The 24,292-nt window shown below is 29.1% G+C and overlaps 2 protein-coding genes across 3 annotated transcripts; one reads left to right on the forward strand and one right to left on the reverse strand.

Annotated features, from left to right (window-relative positions):
* Positions 1 to 1,168: 1,168 nt before the first annotated feature.
* Positions 1,169 to 20,369, forward strand: LOC129612211 (bridge-like lipid transfer protein family member 1). 2 transcript variants are annotated; one of them, XM_055525730.1, is made up of 61 exons: positions 1,169 to 1,200; positions 1,983 to 2,118; positions 2,180 to 2,451; positions 2,515 to 2,682; positions 2,742 to 3,012; positions 3,075 to 3,658; positions 3,725 to 4,140; positions 4,193 to 4,379; positions 4,437 to 4,868; positions 4,925 to 5,119; positions 5,186 to 5,305; positions 5,361 to 5,609; positions 5,666 to 5,798; positions 5,865 to 6,162; positions 6,216 to 6,410; positions 6,465 to 6,743; positions 6,799 to 6,997; positions 7,054 to 7,292; positions 7,348 to 7,450; positions 7,511 to 7,684; positions 7,749 to 8,149; positions 8,215 to 8,353; positions 8,442 to 8,633; positions 8,687 to 9,016; positions 9,083 to 9,473; positions 9,530 to 9,740; positions 9,802 to 9,991; positions 10,048 to 10,212; positions 10,277 to 10,587; positions 10,691 to 10,746; positions 10,838 to 10,965; positions 11,029 to 11,194; positions 11,279 to 11,604; positions 11,672 to 11,816; positions 11,878 to 11,989; positions 12,057 to 12,187; positions 12,273 to 12,374; positions 12,447 to 12,582; positions 12,637 to 12,749; positions 12,875 to 12,966; positions 13,103 to 13,178; positions 13,286 to 13,352; positions 13,425 to 13,608; positions 13,680 to 13,868; positions 13,949 to 14,095; positions 14,150 to 14,239; positions 14,300 to 14,563; positions 14,649 to 15,086; positions 15,148 to 15,532; positions 15,595 to 15,782; positions 15,842 to 16,063; positions 16,126 to 16,355; positions 16,412 to 17,275; positions 17,335 to 17,974; positions 18,037 to 18,417; positions 18,497 to 18,652; positions 18,724 to 18,957; positions 19,017 to 19,269; positions 19,325 to 19,522; positions 19,587 to 19,717; positions 19,772 to 20,369. In XM_055525730.1, exons 2-61 carry the CDS (start codon positions 1,989 to 1,991, stop codon positions 20,240 to 20,242), a joined length of 14,289 nt encoding a protein of 4,762 aa, XP_055381705.1. In that variant the 5' UTR covers positions 1,169 to 1,200; positions 1,983 to 1,988; the 3' UTR covers positions 20,243 to 20,369. The 2 variants fall into 2 exon arrangements, with proteins under 2 accessions (XP_055381705.1, XP_055381704.1); XM_055525729.1 differs by having other exon boundaries at positions 13,949 to 14,239.
* A 546-nt stretch (positions 20,370 to 20,915) lies between these two features.
* LOC129612184 (eukaryotic peptide chain release factor GTP-binding subunit ERF3A) lies at positions 20,916 to 23,980 on the reverse strand. Its single transcript, XM_055525702.1, has 7 exons — positions 23,600 to 23,980; positions 22,965 to 23,159; positions 22,135 to 22,904; positions 21,983 to 22,069; positions 21,750 to 21,926; positions 21,462 to 21,630; positions 20,916 to 21,402 (listed from the first exon to the last, which is right to left on the reverse strand). The coding sequence occupies exons 1-7, from the start codon at positions 23,844 to 23,846 to the stop codon at positions 21,359 to 21,361; spliced, it is 1,689 nt and encodes a 562-aa protein (XP_055381677.1). The 5' UTR covers positions 23,847 to 23,980; the 3' UTR covers positions 20,916 to 21,358.
* Positions 23,981 to 24,292: the final 312 nt, after the last annotated feature.

Below are 24,292 nucleotides of genomic sequence, written 5' to 3' on the forward strand. Positions count from 1 at the left end.
TCTAACAATATCGAAATTCCGCACTAGCAAAAATATTATTGGGGTTGTTATGTGTAATAAAAGTTGTTGTATTTTCTTGAATAATAGTAGAAGTTTATGTGGCTACTAAAATCATTCATTTGTGATTAAAGTTTACTCAACCGATTTAAAAATAATTAAACAAAAAATAAATTTTATATTTGTGTGAGTGCATAAAGTTGTTGTAAATATTTTATATGACTGTTGCTTTTGTATTTGCTGATAAACTCGGGTTGGTTGAGTTCAGTTTTATAAACGAATGGAATGAAAAGTCAGGAATAGAAATTTAAATGAGTTATTTTTTAATATTCGTTTTGTGAAGAGATGTTTTGTTTTGCTGTATATTAAAGATCCAAAATAAGCTATTTAAAATAAGTGAAATGACTAAAAATGAATCAAAATGAATGAAAATTGTATCAAAAGTATTAATAAATTCCATACTTAACTATTTTCTAAAATATTTTATATCGAGTGAAATCTCGATTTATTCAATAAAAAACCAGTCTATATAAATAACGACCAATTATCCGGTTCAAATATAAAAACGTTAAAAACATCGAACAAATACTTTAATCAAAACAACCCTGAAATAAATTATTTCTGCCGGTATTTGATGCTACTTTGACTTTGTTTGTAAATATTGTTTTGTTTTGAAAATTTTTGTGACGTCATTCTTAAAACAGCTGTGCATCAGCTGGAACAAATCAAAAAAATTTCAATGATAAAATAATTACTTTGAATTTTTTTTAATTCATATTACCTTAATATTAATCAAAATAAATATTTTTCATTCAAAAAAACATTATTAAATAGAAAATTTATGAGGAAAATCAGCTGCATAAAAATGTAAACAAAATTGTGCGCAAGATCAACAGCTGATATGTTTATTATTTGTTGCTGAAATGCATTTCCAACATTGTTCCTAACAGCTTTGGCAGTATATCAACATAAGCTATTCACTCTATTATGTGCTAACGAAATTCCAATTTTAATCATAAAGAAAAAATGAAGAAAATATTTTTGTTTTGTTAATTTAGTTAGTGTTAAAAAAAATGTGATTTCTACAATTACTGTTATTTATTTATAATTTAAGATAAAAACAAAATTAAAAAAATGAGCAATATAACTATTATAGGAACAGATAGTAACTTTTTTAAAAGTTTAGGATTAGATGAAAACAAGGTAAATTGAACAATGGGGAATCCAAATTTTTACTTAATTACTTATCCTGTACAATAATAATTTGTAATTAAACGTTCTTCAAAGTGGTTTTTTATTAATTTCTTTAAACTTTTTTATATTTTTGCAAAATTTAATAATAATTGAAATGTAAGGCCCCATTTTCTATATGTTATGTATACCATTGTACACCACCCTACAATTAAGAAAAAAATTTACAATTTTCAATTCTATTATATTATTTCAACTTAAAATTCGGAATGAATAATATAAAGAAATTATTAAAGGTTTCAATATTTTGTAATAATTCTTATTTTAACAATTTTCAACGCCCTTTAATACTTTTTTAATTTTTTCCCTAAAATTATTGAGCTTCGACAGATACATAAAATTAAATACATAAATGCGTATTTGCCTATTAAAGAAAAAATATATACTAAAATGCTTCCAATAATTCGGAATTATGGTCAACTAGAACATCGTGAATTTATTACAATAGATATTGTAATCCAATAAATAATAACATAATTGATAAAGTTATAACAAAGATAACAACCAAATACAGATTAGAATCAGCCTTAAAATATTTTTTATTAGGTCTTAGTAATACAAAGTTACAATTTGTGACTATTTTTGAAGGAAATTAAATTATGAGCTTCTGACAAAAAAAAATGTTAAATCAAATACTAATAATAATATTAAAGCTTTCATTCAACTATGTAGTAATTAAAAAAAATTATTTTAAAATAAATTAATTATGCAAAATATTTTATTTTTACTTTTAGCTATGGATGCTTTTTTCACTTTTTGCATGCCTATCTTGGGTTATATATATTATATTTTACAATTCTCGTGTAATTGGTTTAATAATATCAAAACTTCTTAATAAATGGTTTATAAAAGGAGCTTATTTTAAAATTGGTAAGTAATGTATATATATACTTAATCATTAAATTCTTAAAAAATTATTTTTTAATTTTAGGTTCGTTATCATTAAATCCCTTAGCGGGAAAAATTATGTTTAGAGATATTGTGTACATAAATTTTGATTACTCAATTAGAATTCAGGATGGTTACATTATTTTTCGATGGTGGAGATCTTATGTACCTAAAAATGTATCAGAAGATTTGTCGCATTCTGATACACGACTCTCAGTACAGTTGAATGGATTTGAAATTCATACTTACAATCGATCTAATTTGTATAATTTGCTAGAAAAAACTTTTGGTCTACCCTCAGCAATTTTAATGCCGGTATTTAAAAAAGATATTTTTTAGTTTTATGATTATTGAGATAAATAATCTTTTTGCTTTAAGACTGAAAATTTTTCTTCCGAAGAGAAGGCAAAAATTGAAGAGGTAATGTTAAATATGGAAAACACCAGGAAAAGTTCAAATCAAAATAAAAAGAAGAAACGTCCAGAAGCAATGACAGCAACGACATGGAGAGATTTGATTCCAGTTATTAAAATAGATATCTGCAGTGTAAATATATAAATTTTGGAAATTTGAATAGGAACCGATTTTTTTATATTTCTTTTCAGGGAAGATTCGTCTTTGGAAATAGGCTGACACCGACAACTTTATCTATATCTATAGAAGAAGCACATTGTACATATAGTACTAAGCCAGCTGTTTGCAGATTAGATCATTTTATGCATTTTGTAAAAGCAAAAATTGAAAATGCTAAAGTGATGTTTGCTCCCAGCCCAAAATATACTGGCCTGGTAGATGAGCCCCCAAGATATATGGGAGAAGGTTTTGTTGTAATGATGTCTAATATTGTAGAGCTGTATTTCTATATGGATGAAGCGGGTTAACTATTTATAATTACAGTGACAATAACATTGGTTTTAATTTTGTATTTTTACTTTTAGGTGTTGTTCCAGAAGAACCCATATTATTAACCTTGGCAAATGGTGATGTAGTTGAACCAGATCCCCCAGTTTGGGGACTTGATATTAAATGTGGTAAAGGAACTGATTTCAGTTATGGGCCATGGGCAGATCGCCAAAGGGATCATTTATTCAAATTTTTTTTTCCAAGTGATTGGCAGAAAATGAAACCAACTCCAATGCCAAAAGCTGGGGAACTTCGAATGTATCAATCTTTTGATATTACCCTTTGCACCTTAAATGAAGCAACTATTGATATATTATTTTCAAAAGACAAAGAAACCAATGCAATGCACGTTACTATTGGACCCGGCTCTTATGTTGAAGTAACAATACCATGGGTAACCCAAAACAATGGATATACAACGGCTGTAGCCGGCCAATTATTACACGCTGAAGCGACTACAAGCTTACAATATCGAAGTTTAGCTGAATTTGAATCTCTCGAATACAAAGTTAAAATTCACTATCCATGTAAGTGGAATGATGCGCAAGACTGGATTGTGAACCTTACAGGATGTAAAGCTACAGCCTTTTTAGTGTATAAACATAAGTCTTTCTTCCAGGTGAGTTTTATCCTGAAAACGATTCTATTGAGGATTCTATAAATAATTTTTGTTTTAATTTTGTAGGATTTAATAGAAGACTGGAGTTCTAAAGCTCGTCCCGATATTTTGACTTTTGTACCATATGTTTGCAAATTCACTATACTTTTAAAAGATTTTGAGTTAATAACTTTGAGCAATGAATATAATTGGATAGATTGCTCAAGTACAAATCAAGAAAATAATCACATAGCATTTTGTGGAGATTTGTTTGATTTAAGTTTTTCTTTACCATTTGACGATTTTCTACCAGAAAAGGTTCCTATTAAATTTTGGATTCATGGTGAAGGCTTAGATCTGAAATTGTATCTCCCAGAAGTTTCAACTTCAAGGCCAATTGTTATAGCAATAGATCAAAATTGCAAAATTCTTACTCGAAGTGGGAAAATAAAAAAACGCTCAGATTTGTATCCACGTAAATGGCAACGCGTATGTCAAAGAAGGTATAACAATTTAAAATCAATTGATATTCCTATATTCAAAGAATTTTTGTAGTGTCGGATGGGTAGATTTTTGGTCGGCCCCGATAGTAGCAATATCAATTCTTTACGTATATCATCCAATGCCACCAGTTGGACCTCAAGCACAAGCAGACATAACAACGCCAGAAAAGGAAGAGATTTTATTGAGTCCCATTAGAATACCTAAATTAAAAAAATCTCCTGTAATGAATTGGGCTATGGTATAAACTTATTACCTATATATTTTTTTAAATATATTTAGTTTTGTTAATATTCAGAATGAATCTTTTAAATTTGACCCAACTACTCTACCAGCAGATGAAGTTACTGTGGAAATAGAAATTGGGCCGTCAGTTTTGTTAGCATACGGAAGTGTTTTGAGAAACTTTATTCATTTAAAGGTTCATTGCGCGGTTGATTTTTTTTTATTTTATATGAAAAATTATTTGGTTTATTTACAGGAAAATATATTTGGAGACGATCAAAACTTCTCTGATATGGAACAATCAAACTCAAATTTCAAAGCTTCAATAGGAATGGAGTATAATAATAAGGATATTAGTATTCTAAAAGATGGTCAAAATAAAAATCCTGTTCCTAACGTTATTGGGCCCGATGAAAAACAAAAATGTTTTGATCCTCGATATTATAGGCCCCTTGAAGTTGTAGTTTCTTTAACAATACATGATATTCAAGCTCATTTAGTTAAAGTAATATTATGATTTTTACACTTATAAAAAATAAATGTTATAAAATTTCTATGTAGAATTGCACTGAAACAGATCCTCCTTGTCCAGTTATATTAATTGAAAGGCTTGGTTTTGAGATGAAAAAGCGATATACTGAAACGGAATTACAGGTCCTCGTTAGTCCGTCTTATTTAATTTCGTTGGATAACATAATTCGATCTAATCAGGAAAAACATATTAAACAAGGTCACATTATGATGTCTGCTTTGCAGGTAAAATATTTTATTTATTTAATTACATTTCTTTTATACAAAATAAGCAATAATTCTTACGTCTAGATTCGAGGTCATGCAATGTTCAGTAATGAAGGACGAAGTTTGGATGATGAAACGTTGGAATATGCTTGGTTGCTGGAAATCCAATTAGGAAAAATACAAGCAAAGCTTACTGCTGCCCAAGTAATTAAATTTTTTTTTGTATGGTAATCGTTTTTTGAATAATATTTGATTGCAGTTGCTTCAAGTCATCTCTGGTCTAGAAACATTTATTCTATTAACTGTAGATCCTGAAAACTGCGTCAAATCACCCAAAAATGAGCAATTATGTTATCATGGAAATTTAAATAAAAGTTGCCCTAAAATAAAAGGTATTACAAAATACAAGTGTCCATCTTCAGAAGAAATCAAATATAAAATGACGAGAGTTTCCATCGACGCTATTGATATGTATTTAATTGAAGGTGGAACTGCTTTACATACATGGGTAATAAAAATAGAAAATTTTGATGGAAATTTTCAAATAAGATTTTTTTACCTCAGATTTCACCAGTTCGTTTGTCAATGTGCAATTTGCATGGACAAAAAGTAAAGCTTGGAGTTACTGGTCTACTTCCTTATGTGTTAATTCGCTTATTTTTGCAAAATAATAAAAACTACTCCCATAATTATAATGGTTTGTTATACCTATTGAATTGCATATAAGAAGATAATAATTCTTAATTTATTTGCTATAACGTAGGCAGGAAAAGCTCAAAACCGATAAATATATATGATTTAGGAGAAGAAGAACTGAATTCGACTGAATTTAAGAGAAAAAGAGATTCTAGTTTAAGGAATAATATAAAAAACAAAGAAAATCTTACTAAAAATTTGAAGGATGACATTTCAGACAAAAACATTAATTTAGAAGATGCGCATCAGATATTCAATCAAGATCATTGGATTGAAGTTGGTTACTCATCTTTTGGTCCCATATTGTTTGAAGGAGCATCAGCTTTGCCCTTTCCAGATCATAAATTACATGAGCTACAACATAAGTACAAATTTGCAACATGTTTGAACAAAAAATAATGATTTTTTTTTCCTTTAGTTTTCTAAAAGAACATGATCAGCGTTTGAAAAAGTTATGGTTCTTGTGGAATGGGTTCAACGGTTCGAAATCGAATTCTATGAGGTGTGGCTGTATTGGAGGATGCGCCTTTTTCGGAACAAATAGGAATGGATCTAAATTTTTTAAACCAAGCAGTCAGGATATTAGAGATAACATTAATATAGCGAAGTTCCAGTTAGTTATTCTTATACAATATAAAGTTTTGTCTTAATATTGAATTTATTTTAGCATACTGAACAAGTCTAAGGAGGTTGGTTTCGGTGAAAGTATTTTACATAAAGGAAAATTAGTATTTCATACGCCACCGTATAGTTTACGCCCTGTCATTCTTTGTGACAATAACGAAACTTACAATCTTGAAATACTGCATGATCAAAAGTACAGTTTATCTGAAATTGATCCTCACAAAAAAGCTGTGCACATAAATAGTAAAAGAAACAGAGAATCCTCGGTTCCGCCTGCGACAAGTACTGTAAAATACAATTCTGTGATTAATAATGCTGTCAAGTAAAACCTCAATTTTCTTAAAAAAAAAGTTTTACATTTATTGTAATTTTTTTAGGCAAAATCAATATGAAGTGCCATATTCCCGATTGTTAGAAAGTCCATCAAAAAAGATAACCCGGAAGGATTGGCAAACATCGACAAGTCACAGTACATTAGCGACAAAAACCCCAGAATCCATTCAATATTCTGTTCCTAAAACAAGTGCATCTGATTCGAGATTAACTTGTGAAATTGATTTTTCAGAAGATTTAGAAGTAATCATTTACTCGTCCGAATGAAAAATCTATTTTGTTATGCAAATTTTTTTCAGGTACCCAATATAATGTCTCACTCAGCTCCTCAAACAAATCCTTTACATTTTGAAACTACTCAATTAAATGTAAATTCAGGGGAGGAGTACGAAAAAACTAATGCCCCTTTTACAGCATCTATCACATCAGATTGTCCGTCAGAAATTTTTTTCTCAGCTGAGGAAGATATTCAAAGTAACTTTCAAGCCGGAAGTAATACATTTAATTCGCCAATTGAACCATTTTCTAATAACATGTAGTAAGATTTACTAAGTTTATTTTAAACCCTTTTTTAAAAAAAAAATCATTTGCAGCAGTCACAGGCCATATTATGCAACATGTAAATCAGATACAGAATTTAAGAGACGAGATTCCAAACATAATTATAATAGAATTAGTGGAAGCAACATAGAATTAGTACAAAATTAAATTTTACAAATTGATTTTAGTTTACATCTTTTATGTTTTCTATTTAAGATTAACACCCACGCCGGAAATTCTTCAGAAAGCCCTTCATTTTCAACAAATTCATTTATATCGGCTATGTCTTCACAAGAGGATGTAGCGTTATCGAACTCACATATACAAATGAACCGTTCAATATTCGAATCTCAACTTTTAATGGAAAGTTATTTGAATCATTTAGCTTTGGTAACAATCTTTTTCATAATTTATGTAAATTTGTTTGGGAATTAATATTTTTTGGATTTTTTAGCTTACGTGCAATAATTGGAGCACATGTTCATTTCCATTTGGTGCAGATGCTTTATCTTTACCGCTTTATCATGAAAACGAAAACGGTGAATTGGCATATATTGGCGCCAAAATGTTTCCTAAATTTGAATTACTAAATAATTGGAAAGAAATAAAAATGTTACCGAAAGTTGATTTGAATTATGATAATGCGTACCAACAAAATATGAACGAAGGTTTGAAACCCCATCCATGGGACCCAAGTGTAATGTTGAGTAAAACAAATGAAGATTGTGATGGCGAAGATAGTGAATTCCTAGATTTTCAAAGCGAATCCGTAGCTTCCTGCGTTTCCATTGTCATGCGAATGAAAGGGCAGTGTAACGTCCTAATGACACCACTGCTATTGGAAGGTATTCAAAGGTAATGAAATAGTTAACTGCATTGTGATAGATGATTATTAGATAATACAACATTTTTATGTTCAGAATCATTGAAACAGTTATACCATCTCTATCTTCAATGCATCCTTTAACAGTTATTAATTCTATGCACTACTCATGTATGAATAGAGTGCAAAATGATAACATTCTAAAAAGTGATGAAAGCTTAAGCCACTGGTCTCAAGTAAATATTATATTATATTTTGTTAGATTTTTTTGGAAAAACCAAGATTTTATTAAACCAAAATTTGTTTGTACAAATTCATTTTTAGATTAATTCAAATCAGAAAGGCACTGAAAATGTACAGCAAACACCTAGAGATTCAGTTCTAAGTGATGTTTATAAAGAAAGTATTACTTCAAAAATTCAGGGGCTTTTTATAATACCAAAAGTTTCAGTCAATATGCTTCAAGCATCAGTTGTAAGTGAAAGGACATCACTTACGAAGTTGGATAACATACAAGTATAAATAATAGTATAAAAAATTCAATATTTTGTCATCCAAAACTATTGCAGGAACTAAGCTGTGTGTCATTATTAGCATTTTATATACAAGGAATATCAGCCAAATTTCACTTAGCAAAAACTAATAAAGCTTCTATGCAAAATATTTATATACAAAAAACCATAAAATCCGAAAATCAAACTAAAAAATCAGGAATAATGAGAGGAACAAAAGCTTTTCTAGCACAATTATCAAGTCAGGCTAGGCCAGACAATATTGCAGGAGAGCCGATATTAATAGAAACATCAGAAAAACAATTGGAAGAGCTTGTGATTGCACTAGATGTAGCAAGTACACATATTCAATTAAGGCGACTGAAAAATGAATCTAATAAAAGCCAAGTAATTAAATAAATTAAAAAATAACATTCATTGTTCTTTTAAATGAAGTAACAAATTTATTTTTAGAGCTCTCAGGCAATTATAACAGCTATTCCTGAGTACAAAAGTAAAACATCATTTTCTTGTGTGAAAATGCCAGACAATCAAGATGATGATATAGGATTTATAATGTTTGAATGTGGTCTGGAAAGGTTAAGTGTTAAAATGATAAAAAAATCTCATTATGAAAAATCGGAAAATTCTAACGAACACGTAAATATGTCCGACAAGTCAAACCAAAAAAATTATAATTCACAAAATCCCAATGCAAATGAATCATTGGAAACTGATAATTCTAATATAAGTTTGAAACCTGAATTTGCTTGGAGAATATTGCAAAAAAAACCTCCTACACCGAAAACTCCTAAAGAAAGAATAACTCATGCGTTAGAACACATTATAGTAATGGGCGAAGACGGTAAAAAATTGTTTTAAATGTCGATTAAAGAATTTTAATTATTTCCGCTTTATTAGATAACAAAATAAAACAGTCGAATAAAGCAGCTAATGATGCTGACCCAGAATCAGATGAGTTAAAGGATGTCTCAACAGAATCTGAAAAACCACACGCAAATGGCAATCAAAATGACAAAACATCTTCCTGCATAATCGAATTAAAATCCATTTGGTTTAATTTCGCTGCTCCGCCATGTGTTCCTATTACAAGAAAAATTGATTTTACGAGGTACTTTACGTTTTGTTTTAATTATCTCAAATATAAGGCATTTATATTTTATTCCTTTTAGATTGGATTGGAATCTTTTAAGTACAGCCTCCCCAGCTATAACAGCCTGGATGAATCCATGCAATCGTTTGACTATGAAAATAATATCTCTTTCAAGGTCTGTTCACACACGATACACTGCTATCACGGCATGTTTAATGGCAGATGCTCTAGATAATGATAAATTTCAAAGAAAACAAAAAATAAAAAAAGTAGTGAATGTTATTTTTACAATATTTTGAGTTTAAAATAATTATTGATCTTGCAGAGTCGTTACCCAAATATGTATACATTGCTTTCAAAAACTCTACAAGAAGACCCAAGTTGTCAATTATGCACTATAATGCAAAAATTTATGTTGGACGAAGGTGCTAAAAACTTTGAGTCAAACTTCAAACAAAGTGATATTCCTCATTTAAATGTTCTTAGACAAGTAAATAATCGTTCGTATTTAACTTGTAAATTTTATAACTCTTAGTTTTTTAAACTTTATCTAGGGAGTCATTGTACTGTGTCGCCAATGGAAAAATATGCTTTATAATCCCATTTTATTTGAACATCAATACAAAAATAAATTATTTAGATCTGATGTACCATTAGCATTTGAGCAAATTGATGAAGAAAATGAAGATGGTGAATGTGATGGTGATGTAGAAAATATTGAACCTATAATTCCAGTGGAAATTTTAGAAGAAACAGAAAATACACTTTTGTTAGGTAATGAAAGACTTAAATTTGGTACCCCGGAGCCTGGGAAAACTTCAACTGAAACTTTAACATCACCAAACTTACATGGACTAAGAAGAAAGTAAGAAATGTATTTATTTTTTCTTACCAAAACAAAACCTTTATTTAGTTTGTTAACTTTATATATTCCAATAAAAACTCAATTATTTAAATACTTTTAATAGCATTCAAATGATTCCAATTATATCTGGCTTAGTTGATAAGCAGCATGCAGAAATTGGTAAATACCGTTTTTAAATGATTTTTATCAATTTAAAATTCTTAATTCCGTATTGAATAATTGAAGATTTTAAACACATTTTTTTTAACAGAATATGGCGCACTTCAGGACGATTCAACAAGCTCTTTGAATTCCCTTAATAAAATATTGTATGCGGAAAACCAAAAAGAAGATATTTATACATGGATGGCGAAACAACAAGAAAATTTTCATAAAAAGGTTTTTATAAAATGAATTAATTTTTATTTAATTAAACGGTATATTAACATTATTTTTGTGTAGGAATTTATACATCATCCTCCTGTAAGAAAAGCTACAAATGCACTTCAATCGCATGAGTACAAGCAAGATTCAATTAAATTATTAGATGCACATTTGATTTTTGAGCCACTTCTTACATGTTTGGGTGTAATGCCACAACAAATGTTAAATAAAGTTAATGCTACTGGTAAGTAAAAAAATTCCATTATAATGAAGTCAAATGAGGAGATATTTTAAAATTAACACTTACATATTCATTTTATAATTTTAGATATATCGACGTTGGAAAATTTTGGTACAAATGTATCATTAATTGGTACATTTGATTCTATTCGTGTCGATATTGTAGTAAGTGAATTAGGCGAAAATCAAAGTAAAAGTAAGAATGGTGGTAAAAAGAGTTGCAAGAAATCAATTATTATGGATGCTCCATCTTTTCTTTGTGAAAAAGTTGGTATAGATTTAGAAGTTTTTAAAATATCAGATGGAAAAATAGATCAAAGCAAACCCTATATCTATATATCAAGAAGGCAGTTGAAAAAACATGCTAGTACTATAGTAAATTTTAGTTTAAATATAAGATTCATATCACAACAGGTACCTAATAGTTATTTTCAATACTTAAAATTTTTTTAAATTTTAATTTGTTACAAATATTTTTAAGGTAAATATGCCTTTATTACGACTATTGAATCAAATATCGAATATGTATCAAAATGTTAAAGATGCTCAAAATAAATTCCATGAGCAACCTGAACTGGCCATATATAGAAAAAATAATATTAAAACAGACATTAATATAGGAAACGGTAAATATAACTTTTGAAATTTAAATTTATTTTGCACAAACAAGAAATAAATTAATTTTAGATGGTGATGTATATGAAATTCCATATTATATGACAGTACCACCAGATAATACAAGAATTTTTGGAAATGACAAAGTTTATGACTCGAGTATATTTACAAGGATTAATAATAAGTATAGAAAATTTTCAAATAATATAAAACATATCAAAACAAAATATTACTTAATAAAAAAATTGTAGGTCAATGCAACAACCACGTTCTTTTCTTTCACAACATCATCACCATACACCATCACCACAAGTTAAACCACGTCCCCAAAGTTTTGCTCAAAAATTACGTTCGACTGGTAAATCAGTGAAAGGAAAATTAGGTATATTCTATTACTTCTAAATATCTATTTAAAATTAGGTATATTCTATTATTTCTCAATGCTATTGATTTTTAAATATCGCTAGGCTATACAAATTTAAATGAATCTAAAATATCACCATTGCAAGAACATCCTGAGAATTATAATAATTCAAAGTTATCGCTAGAATCAAGAGGATTTAATGCTGGTAACATTTTAAAAAATATAATATTATAAAAAAAAAGAAAAACATGTATTAATGTATCCATCTAATTTAAAGATCATGTTCCTATACATAACACAAATATTACAACTGGAATCATTTATCAACCTGTAGAAATACCAAATTGCTGGAAAACTATTTACCATTTGCTTGAATTATATGGATCAATGCCAGAAACAAAAAGAATTCACAGGTAATTTGTAAATTTCAATGTAAAATTATTAGTTCTAGAATTCTTACTTTTTAGGCCTTCGTTTTCTACAGATGCCGTTGAAAGCACTAAGAATCAAAAGATACAGACTAAACCTAATAATAAAATGGATGAAGAAAGTAGTTCAGTTAATGCTCCAGTTTCTAAAAGTAAAATATTAAATTTTTATTAAATTTATCTGAATTTCCAAATATTGCCATATTAAGCTTTTAAAATAAGTTAGAAAATTAATATTCACCTATATAATTAATTTATTCTTTTGCAATTTTAAAAGAAAATCAACTCCCGGAAAAGACAAGAATTGCAATATTTGGTGTAGCAAAAATACATAAAACAAGACTTTTAGCAACGCTAAGTGGATTAAAGGTTTAAAATTTGCTTTTAAATTCAAAGATAATTTATTTATAGTAAATTTAATTATTATTGTTTAAAGTTAATTAAGAATTTATTCAGAAAATATAAAAAAGTATTTTAAGACTTATTTTTTTCTATTAAATGATAGCTTGAAGCTGAGATTACTACTTTTAACAGTAGTTTTACATGGAGAAAAAAAACCAGACCGATTTCTTCATTGGAATGTAAGTTTGTAGGGGATTCATCATTTTTAACGATAATAACAATATTTTAAAAATTGTACATAAAACATGAAATTCTATTTGAATATTGTTTATATTTAATTTTTCAGGTTCACTAACAGGTCAAGTCGGAAGAGCAATGATTGTTTTACTTGAAGGTGTCACTCCAAATCAACAGTAATTATTTCATTTTACTTATGTAAGAAAGAATATAAAACATCTTTCAATTTTTAATTTTTTATAAACAAGAACTGTTGTTAAAATAATAATTGGAAAAAGTCAAACACTATATTCAAGTGTAACCAAAAAAGGAAAAGATAAAAATAGTGGTTTGTTATCAGTTGGTCCAGTTAATATTGATATTCCGCAACATCCAGTTGCTTTGCATGGTATGATGACTAGGAGTTCAAAACAGCTATCTTCTACATTACAAGTAACGCTTTGAATTAATTAAATTATGAATCAATTCAATTAAAAATCTATATTTTGATTTGATATATATAGGAGCTTCGAGTTGGTCGTAATTCATCACGAGCTTCACACAAAGGAACGGAAGATCCAGAATCTCCATTTCGTGCGCCTGATACTAAAGAGAAAAATCAACAGAAAGGATTTTATCAGGTTTCAAAAAGTGCGTCTAATCAAAATACTCTGTTACAACCATTAGTGATGCAGTTTAATATTTTATTACAAGTATGTTAATATATTTTTTCATTAAACATCGTAATGAATCAAGTTAAAAATTATGAAAATTATGTTTCGTTATTTAACAGAGTCTCTCTATTAATGCGGCATTATTGCCATCACTTCAAGCACAGTACAAAATGAATCATGTCAATTCAAATGGTGTAACGGGAAGTAAAGCAAAATTTTCCATCGATTTGCCGACACATACCTTAAGTTTTTCTACAAAAATACAAGTATTTTTATTTACGAATTATAATTTTTTTCACCTTAAAATTGTGTTTTTACAGAGTCTCGAAGCAAACCTCCCAGCTGAAGCGTGTATAGCTTTACCTCCAATTCACGTTGTCGCAGAATATATTCCTGAAAATCAAAGCGAGGTATTGAATATTACTTTACATAATTATGTATTGATATTACACATATAAATTTTGTTTTAGGATATGGAAATTGATGGAATCGTATTGCGAAAAGGCAGTTACGTTAATGCTCAATGTGAAATAGGGGAGTTCGAAAGATGTTTAACAACTGATTTACTTAATCATTTGGTGTTTGTACAAAAAGTTTTCATGAAGGAAGTGAACGAAGTAATACAAAAAGTTTACGGTGGAGAAAAACCTGTACCTATATGGTTAGAAGACTCACACAGTTATCAGGTTTCTTCAGTTAAAAGAATTTTATTTTCTCTTAACATAAGTATGAAGGTTGGTTTTTTTTAGTTATTAAGTTTTTTTAAAAAATTATTTTAATTTCTTTTTTATTTTTTTTATTTTACCTTTTACAATGCAGCGAATTCAGTTAACTGCAACTACACCTTGTTCATCTGCCGTTCGTTTTGAAACGGGAACTCTTGAATTACACCTTTCGAATCGCGTTAAAAATGTTGGTGAAGGACATGAAAGAAAATTATTTGGCAAAGCTCATATAAATTTTGATTTATCTCTTGGACAAATTATAAAAAATATTATTTTTGATGAAGCCGAACCCGAGTTCCAGCAATATGCATTCTTTCATACAACAATTGCTTTGAGAAATGCCTTCCAAGATGAATTGTTAAGAGAGGATAAAGAATTGATATTGTTGACTTTAAAGCGTCCACTTATTTATATTCAGCCAGTAGCCGTAGACAAAGCAATTCTTGTTTGGCTAAATTACAAGAACGCTTATGAGTATTGGGCAGAAAAACGAGCTAATCTAAATTATGATTTGCCTGTTTTAGACCAGAATGTAAATTTATTTTTCTTACTTAATTTTTTTTACATCTTATATATTATTTTTGGTTTTAAAGACGTATGAAAAAGCAGCTTTCGGACAATTAGGAAATATTGCGGTTTCAAACTTGTCCATGTTATTTTTACAATTGACCATCGAAGACTTGGGATTGTGTTTACCACTTAATCCAGAATCTTGGACTTCTAGATCATATCAAGATTTCGAAGCTAAAGGCGCTGTCGTAATTACTTTGGAAGATATTATTATATCAGCTTGTAATTCTGGTTCATTGGTGTCAAAGGGGAAATTTTCAGGTTTATGTTTGCGTTTTGCTGATGACTTTGAAACAACACTAGACGATTGGAAACCCAATATGAATGAAGGTTGCATTATGAATCTGTGTGTTGTTTCAGAGGGCACTTGCGAAGTCTGTTCTAGAACTATTGCAACAAAAAAAAATGGTGATTATTTCTAAATGTTGAATTAAATTAACCATTATATCTATGTATTTTTATTTTGCTAGAAAATGCGAAATGGTTTTTAAATGTAAAATGGCAAATGGAGGGGGTTGATATACATTTAGACACAAATATTGGAAAACAATTATCGTCACTTGGTCATACGCTAACAACTTTGAGCGGCTTTGAAGATGATGACCTAAATACATTAGAGAGTCCTGATAGTGAAAATACTGATTCCAACGCTCAGCAGGTTAAAATTATCAAATTTCGATATCAATAAATAAAAAAAAAATAACTTTGATATTTTAGAAAAAACATGATTTGGAAAATTTACCAGCTTTTCTTTTTGATCCAAGAATTGATTCAAAGAAAAGATCAATAATGATGGAAAGAGAAATGACTGAGCAGTTGAAAATAATTAATGATTTAAGAACACTGGGAGCTTCACATAATACAGTTTCGCATGAAGAAAGAAGACTTCAAGAATTACAAGCCTTGTGTTACAAATACTTTAGAAGGGACATCATTCAAGTAAACTTGTTAAATTATAATATTCAGCTAGAAGTTATAAATAATATTATTTTACTATTTAGAAATGGAAAAGGCCATCAATGCGATATTCAATGATCAACACGAGCAGTAAACAACCATCTTTTACATCGCCATCTACAATAACTGACATAGATGAAGATGGTTCTAATAAGAAATTAGAACAAAGTGAATTGTCTGATCTTCCAACTTCCCTTCGAAGTTGCGATGCTTGGAATAACTCTCTTAGAAGTACGAAAAGCGCAGGAAGACCAACTTTATCTGCGGCTTTAAGGTAAAATTACTTAAAATCCATTTTTTTTTTAACATTTTCGTGTTTTTAATTTTTAGGCAAACTTCTTTACCAAATACAAACTTTGACTCAGAATTAACAGAAAATGATATAGTTTGGGCTTCTTCAGACGACTTAGCAAATAATATTGTTACTCCTCCCGACATTAAGAAAAAATCGCAACAAAAGGAACCCAGCATAGATTTTGAATTAGATGTTAAAGTGTTAGTAAATTCTGGTAAATGCGTTCTTCATACAAAAAGAAACAACAACGAAAAGGATTCTTCAACTGGAATTAATATTAAATATCATAAACGAGAGCGCAGCATCGGTAACGATTGGAGTAGTCCGTTACCTTCAAGAAAACGTGAAAAAAGCAAATTAAGATATAATAATCCATTTCCACTGGATTTAACAATTTTTCATATTCCCGGTTTGGATGTTAAATTGCAATATCAATCAACCACTGTTCATGACGACTCTCTAAACTACTTAATACCAGATAATCTTGATATATCTGCAGTTTCGAATAGAAGAATGGGAAATAAAAGGGCATTTTTATCAGCATGGATTATATTGCAAAGTATACCAGAAGAAACAACAATATCGCCCCATATTCTTCAATTTTTAGAAGAAACTTTAGAGCCTATTTCAACAAAGTCTGAAAGTAATATAACTTCCGCGACACAGGGCATGAATATTGATTTACTGCCTGATAATTATGTAGTCTATGCTTCTTTCCCAGTTGATGTGATTGTATACTTTCACATGCAGCCATCAACTTTCCGATTTTCATGTCTCCCTGTTTCTCGAGTAGAATGTATGCTTCAATTACCAAGTTTAGATATAGTATTTAGTTCTAAACGACAAGATGAGAATGATTCAACAAAAAGTTTAGAAAAGAATGCTTCAGGTGGTTTAAGGTATTTGATGGGTTCTTATACATAAAACATTTTTAATTTTTTTAAATATTTTTTTCTAGTGTTACTGGATGCCTGGCTGATTTTAATGTTTATATATTTCATCCTTATGGAGGTAAAAAATCTGGATATAAAGATGCGAAACTATATCCATTGAATGATGCAGAACGAAAAAATTCATTGAGTATTAATGTAGAATTTGTGAAATTCCACTTGAATCGACGTCGGAAACTTTATACCGATTTGATCTCATCAAAACGAGTTGGAAATGATTCGCTCTCTAAAGCTGTAATACGTTTTTCCACTATCGTAGATATTGGAAGCGCTTCATTCAAATATGATATGAGACGACTTACTGAAATTTTAGCTTTTCCTAAAGCATGGTATAGACGCAGAATAATGCGAAGATTATTTTTAGGCGATTTAAGTGGGCAAACGGAAATAAAACCAATGCAAAAAAAATTGAATTCCGATTTCAATGAACATTACAATGCAGCAAATAACATCGCTACAACTGACAAATCTAATCTAAGAATTGCTCAATTTGATGCTAGTAAGATATTTTTGAAGCCTAAAAATGAGGTTGACAACACTGGTAATGAACAAAATCAAGCCGCTGCTTGGGAGACACTCGTTCTATTTGGAATCAATTTTACTAAATTAAATGTTCAAATGAATATGGGAAATGTTATGGGCAATGTTGTAAGTATCCTTTAGAGAAACATATTCATTTTTATTTATTCTTAAAACTTTGTTCATGTTAGGTGTGGCTTACAAAAGATTTTCAAAGCGATGGTCGACTAAATATTATGAGTTCTGGTTATAAAAATATGAGAATCGGCATACATTTGGGAGGTTCGTCATTAGATGCAAAGGGGGGTATAGTTGGCGGCAATTTCGAGCTTAGTCAGATTGATAAACAAATTCGAATAAAAGAACAGGTAGGTCTGGAGCCGAACCATACTGTTGGTTTAAATTTAAAAGCGCTGGAACTGAGACTAGATTATATGGGCACCAGCGTCCTAATGACTCGTATAAGCAGTTTTTCAATTTCGATGCATGATGAGTGGAAAACAAGCGAAACAATAAGAAAACTCACTAAAAATGCGATTATATTTTTCCATAGTGATGTTTCATGGGATCAGGTAACGTACTATTCTTCTTTTAAAGCAAATAAATATTTTAGATCTGTTTTGTTTTGCCCTTTTATCCGATGAAATTCAGCTTCAAATAATGATATCAAAATCAACAACAGCAGACATTTTAAAAATGTACAACAAACTTGAAGAATTCTTTTCACAACAATTTAAATCCTCGAAACGCGTTTTTTCGATTTTGGAATCTAAAGAAAGTGATAGAAATGCGAGCTTAAAGAAAAAGGTTAGTTTTTATACACCTATATGTTACTAAGGCAAAACTATATGTTATATAAACTTAATTTTGAATTTAAGCATATGAGGAAGAAGGAGAAATTTACAAGTGAGCAAAATAATATCGACTCAAGTAATTTTAACACAGAAGGTAGTCATCACAGACATTGGCAAAAACCGCTGGCATTATCTAAAGGCCTAAAGTTGTTATCTTTATCATCAAGTCTCCTAGAGCGAGAAAATGTACTTGGAGGGACAGTTGAATTACGTGGTAGTAACATATCCTTAGCCTGTTTTCATGGCATTAATTTTAAGGTGGATATCAAAAAAAAAACCAAAAATTTATTTATTTATTAAAAATTACATATTTGCAGTCAAAATGTTGGGCTTTATTTAGTTTAAAAGAACCTTGCATAAATTATGTAACTGAAGCACGACTTATAAATGATACTGGTGATATTAAGGCTACGCAGACCTTGACATTCAATTTGGGCGAGACAAATAAAACTCCTCAAAATCACTCTATGGCAATCGTTAGTAGAATAACAAGAAATGTAATATTTCCTCCGCAATTCAAAAATTTGCATGAATGGTTTCAGTATGCATTTGCAAATAGTGAAATTGATGGTATATTTACATTCTAATAAAAATTTCTTTTATACAAACTTTATAATTATTTCAGCGGTAGATCGTTTTCCTATATTAGAAAAAGAAAAAGAAATTGCTACGAATTCTATTGAAAGAGTCAGAACGTCAAGCTCAATACCTTCTAAAGCTCAGGATCATAATCACAATAGAGAGGTTATTTTTGCTCTGCCAAGCTTACAATGTCATTTCAAAACGGAACACAAACAGGGTGCAACTATTCCCCTTCTTACAGGTACTTTTATCAAATAGTAATAAATTATCTTAAAAAAATTAAAATAAATTTTACTTTTAACCAGACGAAAAACCGATTGTTTTATGCAGTTTTATAACCGAATTTGATGATCACATTTTTGTTACTGTTGATGCAGATGCTTTTTTCTTCTTACACGATTTAATTACATCGTATGTTAAGGAAAAAGAAAAAGTGGTAAGTTTCAATAATTTTTTAATCAAAAAATATGTAACTTTGATTTGTTAATAGATTGAAGCTCAGAATGCTAAAACAACATCCCCGAACATATCACAAGTAAGCAAACTTTCAAATGGTTCAACAGTAGTAAATGGAAATAACACAACTTTAAATTCGACATTACAAACTCAGACATCATTAGAAGAAAATAAGTCATTGAACACTTCACAACAGCAAAATGGAAGTAAAAAAATGGAACAAGATTTAGATTTAGAATCATTTGTACGTGATTGGCGTCATTTTGAATGTAAAACCTGGCATTTAGAACCTACTGTTAGACTTTTATCATGGGCTGGAAAATCAATAGAGCCATATGGAATAGATTATATTCTAAATAAATTAGGTTTTAGTCATGCTAGAACAACTATACCAAAGTGGATGCAAAGGGGATTTATGGACCCTTTTGATAAAATACAAGCATTATTAATGACTCAATTATTAGCTTTAGTAAAAGAGAATAAGCCAAATAATGAACAACCATAAAGAAAAAATTAAAAAAGTATTGTGTATCTATTGTGTATTCAATTAATTATAAACTAATTTATTATATATCTATTCACATAATGTTTAATTTAAAGGTCGTAAATACAAAAACATGAAAATCAAATAACGTTGACATTGGTTTTATTCAAAATATTATTTAAATACTTAACCATTTTTAAGGAAATGTAAAGTAAGTATAAAAAGGATAAAACTGCAAATTTCTACGGTAAAAAATTGATTTTATTAAATTTGAATTAAGTATTTTAAAAAAATTCTATAAATTGCTTAAAGTTTTTAAACTTAAGTAATTTGGACAAATATTTTGAAAAAAATTTAGGAAAATATATTCTAAAAACATATTTATTTAATAAAATAGATATTAACGCATAAAATTAAACAATTCATAAGAATACTTTTGTATAGTTTCTATTAAACATCTAATTAGTTTCATTTGCTTTAGTTTCTCATAATTTGTAAGAAAAAAAAATATTCATTTAATAAGTATTAACAGAATGATGTGTTTTGTAATATTAAATATTCATTAAAACGTGAATTTCGCAGTTTTTAACTTTTAAAAACAACTACATAAATATTATACAAAATACTTCAAATAGCAAAAGTGTAATTCAAACCAAAGTAAGTGTTTGTATAAAACTTGAATCCTGATTAAATATGTTTTATTGAACAGAAAAAAATTTAAACACTTCTTAGGTTCTTATATAATATATTATAAAAAATGTCAATAACAGAATTTTTATAAATAATTAATTCAAAATGAAATTATTTTTTTTTTTTGTTTTTGATATATTGGAATCTTTTTTCTTTTTCTTTTTTTTTTTTTTGAAAAACTTAAGAATACAAAATTGTAAGCTATTTTTTTATTTCATATAATAATAACGCACATATCTGCAGCAAGCTCGATTAATGTTGCAGTTTTCAAAACGTCCATCTTGCAATAAATGCATATCATATGTATGCATGATATATATGTACAAAATAGTATATTTAAAGGAATAATTATAATTATATAGTAAAATATATATAGATATCATGCATTCATATTTATATACATATAATTTAACATTTAATAAAATTTTTAGTTTTACATTTGCAAAATTATTCAATTACTTTTAAAACTTTACCGATTGCAATAGTTTTATCTGAAAGAAAAGAAAATATTGAAATTATGTTTAATTTACTATAGAAGATCAAATCTTACTTTCATCTCGCAGCGTAAATCGTCCCATTTGTGGAAATAATTTAAATTGCTCTAAACATATCATACCAGAGCATTCAATTCTCATTATTGCAACTTGGTCTTGTTTAACGAAACGTGGACGTGTTTTTGATTTATCTCCAGTCTTCTTATCAACCAAACAAATAAGAGCCTAGAAAAGTATTGTATTTTGTTAAATTCATTTAGATATTGAAAGATATGAGAATTTTCGTTAAATTTGCTCAAAATCAAATTTTATGTTTATTAAAATTGCTTGAAATAAAATTTTACCTTAACAGTAATTTCTTCAGCTGCACAATGAATATGCATTACCGCAGAATATCCAGCACATATAATTGATTTATGCTCTAAGATCACAACCTGTGCGTCGAATATTTTGCCAGTTTTAATTGGATTTGATGCATCGCAAAGGACAAATCCAGGTGAAACATCCTCTTCTTCAATTCCCTAAAATTGAAAAAGTTAAGTAAAAATTCAATTAACACAAACTCTATTAAATTTACCTTTAATTTAATTTTAACATTTTCACCTGGCCCTACTGCTGTTACTTCATCATCATCCGACCACAGTTGATCTACAGCGACCTGAGTCTAAACAAAATTAAAAAGATTAATTTATTAAATAATTACATATTTCGCTTTATTTTAAGGCTTACTCTGTTCGGCATTACTAGAAGATTTTGACCTTTTTTTGCACATCCTGACTCGACCTTACCCATAACTACCGTACCCATATCTTTATATTTATCGACAATAGGCATTATAAAAGGTCCATCTAATTTTCGATTTAATGAAGGCAATTCATCGATAAAAGGTATAAAAGCAGGCCCTCTGTACCAAGGACATAAATTCTCTTCAATTGGTTCCTTTAAACCTGCACCAGTAAGGCCAGAACATGGCATAAAAGTTAAATCTTTAGCTGGATTAAAACCTAGTTTTTTCAAATACGGTAAAATTTTATCTCGGCATTCATTGTAACGACTTTCATCCCAATTAACGGTTGGATCATCCATTTTATTAACCAATACGACTAAATGTTTTACTCCGGCAGTTTTCGCTAGCATAGCATGTTCTCGTGTTTGCCCCCCTCGGTCAAAACCAGTTTCAAATTCTCCTTTACGCGCCGAAATTACTAAAACTGCTAAATCAGCTTGAGCAGCACCACCGATCATATTTGGAACAAAACTTTTATGACCTGGAGCATCCAAAATCGTGAAATGTTTTCGCTCAGTTTCAAAGAATGCTCTTCCTACTTCAACCGTTTTCCCCTTATCCCTTTCTTCCTGATTAGTGTCTAAAGCCCATGATAAGTACCAACTTTCACGCGATTTTTCTCTAGCTTCACGTTCATACTTTTCTAATGTTCTTTTGTCCACCATTCCAGTTAATGACATTATTTGACCTCCAATAGTAGATTTACCGGCATCTTTATGATATAAGAAAATGTCAATTTTTTTAAGTGTATCATAGAACCATGGAAACTTACCGACATGCCCAATAAAAACTACATTAACATGTTCCTTTTTACTTTTCGTATCCTCAATTTTTGGTAATTTTTTCTTGGTCGGCTTAGGTTCAGTTTCTTCACCGAACATATCATCATCATTTTCATCTAAATCATCATCTTCGGGTGTGAGTACTGGTTCATCTTCCACGTCCCAGCTGTCGACAGGGTCGTTTTCTAAAAAAATAAATTTGTTCGAGTTTCATAATTGTGATTTTAAAAAAAAATTAAAAATAGGATTAGCTTTAATATGCAATGAAATTGAAAAAATAATCTCGCAACTATTATCTACAAAATTTAAATGTTATGAGCAGTATTCTGAAACGATTAATTAAAAAATAGTACGATACGAAAATATTAGAAAAAATTAAAAAAATCGTAGACTTAAAACTATATATAAATATATACTTATATAAAATAAACACTTTTACTAAAATCATCGTTACTACAATATTTGATAGTGGTATCATGAATTTAAATTTTGTCTGCCCCAATTAGAAAAATAAATTTCTTAGGTTAGGGAAAAAATAGAGCAGGTAAAATGCTACGTATATACATTATAAATCGTCTATTAAGTGGAGACTGATTTTTCTTTTTTTGCTATAAATTTTACTTACGTATCTGTGGTAGATTGTCTTCAATATTTTCGTTTTTGGATAGGGGAGCTGGATCCAAGGTTATATTTGTTTCTATATTTTCACATTCATTTTTTTCTATTGCTGGACTTTCTTTATCTATGCTAAAACTATTAGCTGAGTTGGTGTTAGGGGAATTCATGAAGCTAGGTATAAATTCCATTGCGTTAACATTAAGTGTAGAAAATTTTGCTGCGAAATCGGATTTTTGAGCACTTTCCTCCGCCATTTCTGTCAATAACTTATTGTTTTAATTATTAAAATGTAATTATTTTAAAAAACAATTACGAAATTAAAACACGCGTTTCCGCAAGTAAAATAATTTTTCTCTGATGGCTCACTTCTAGTTGACGTTGAACTTCATCTACGTGAAATTTGGTTATATGAGTAAAATTTGAGTGACATTACACAAAATACTCCCTTAACAATTTAATGACATTTTATTGTGAATTTGAACATTCACAATAGAAAAGTACGGTTACCAATTTGATATTTATTCAGTTAGGTATATAATTATGCCAGCCGGTTCTATTTTATATTTCTATTCCAGTCTCGATAAGATTACAATTTTTTTCCATAGCATTTCGTAACATTTCAAGTAAAAATTTAAAAATTTCGACCAGGCTTGTCTTCTTCCGAAAAAGAGTGACTGAGTTTTTTTATATTTTTAGAAAA

The sequence above is a fragment of the Condylostylus longicornis genome, unplaced genomic scaffold (assembly GCF_029603195.1).
Source record: "Condylostylus longicornis isolate FDR11 unplaced genomic scaffold, ASM2960319v2 ptg000063l, whole genome shotgun sequence".
Classification (NCBI taxonomy): Eukaryota; Metazoa; Arthropoda; class Insecta; order Diptera; family Dolichopodidae; genus Condylostylus; species Condylostylus longicornis.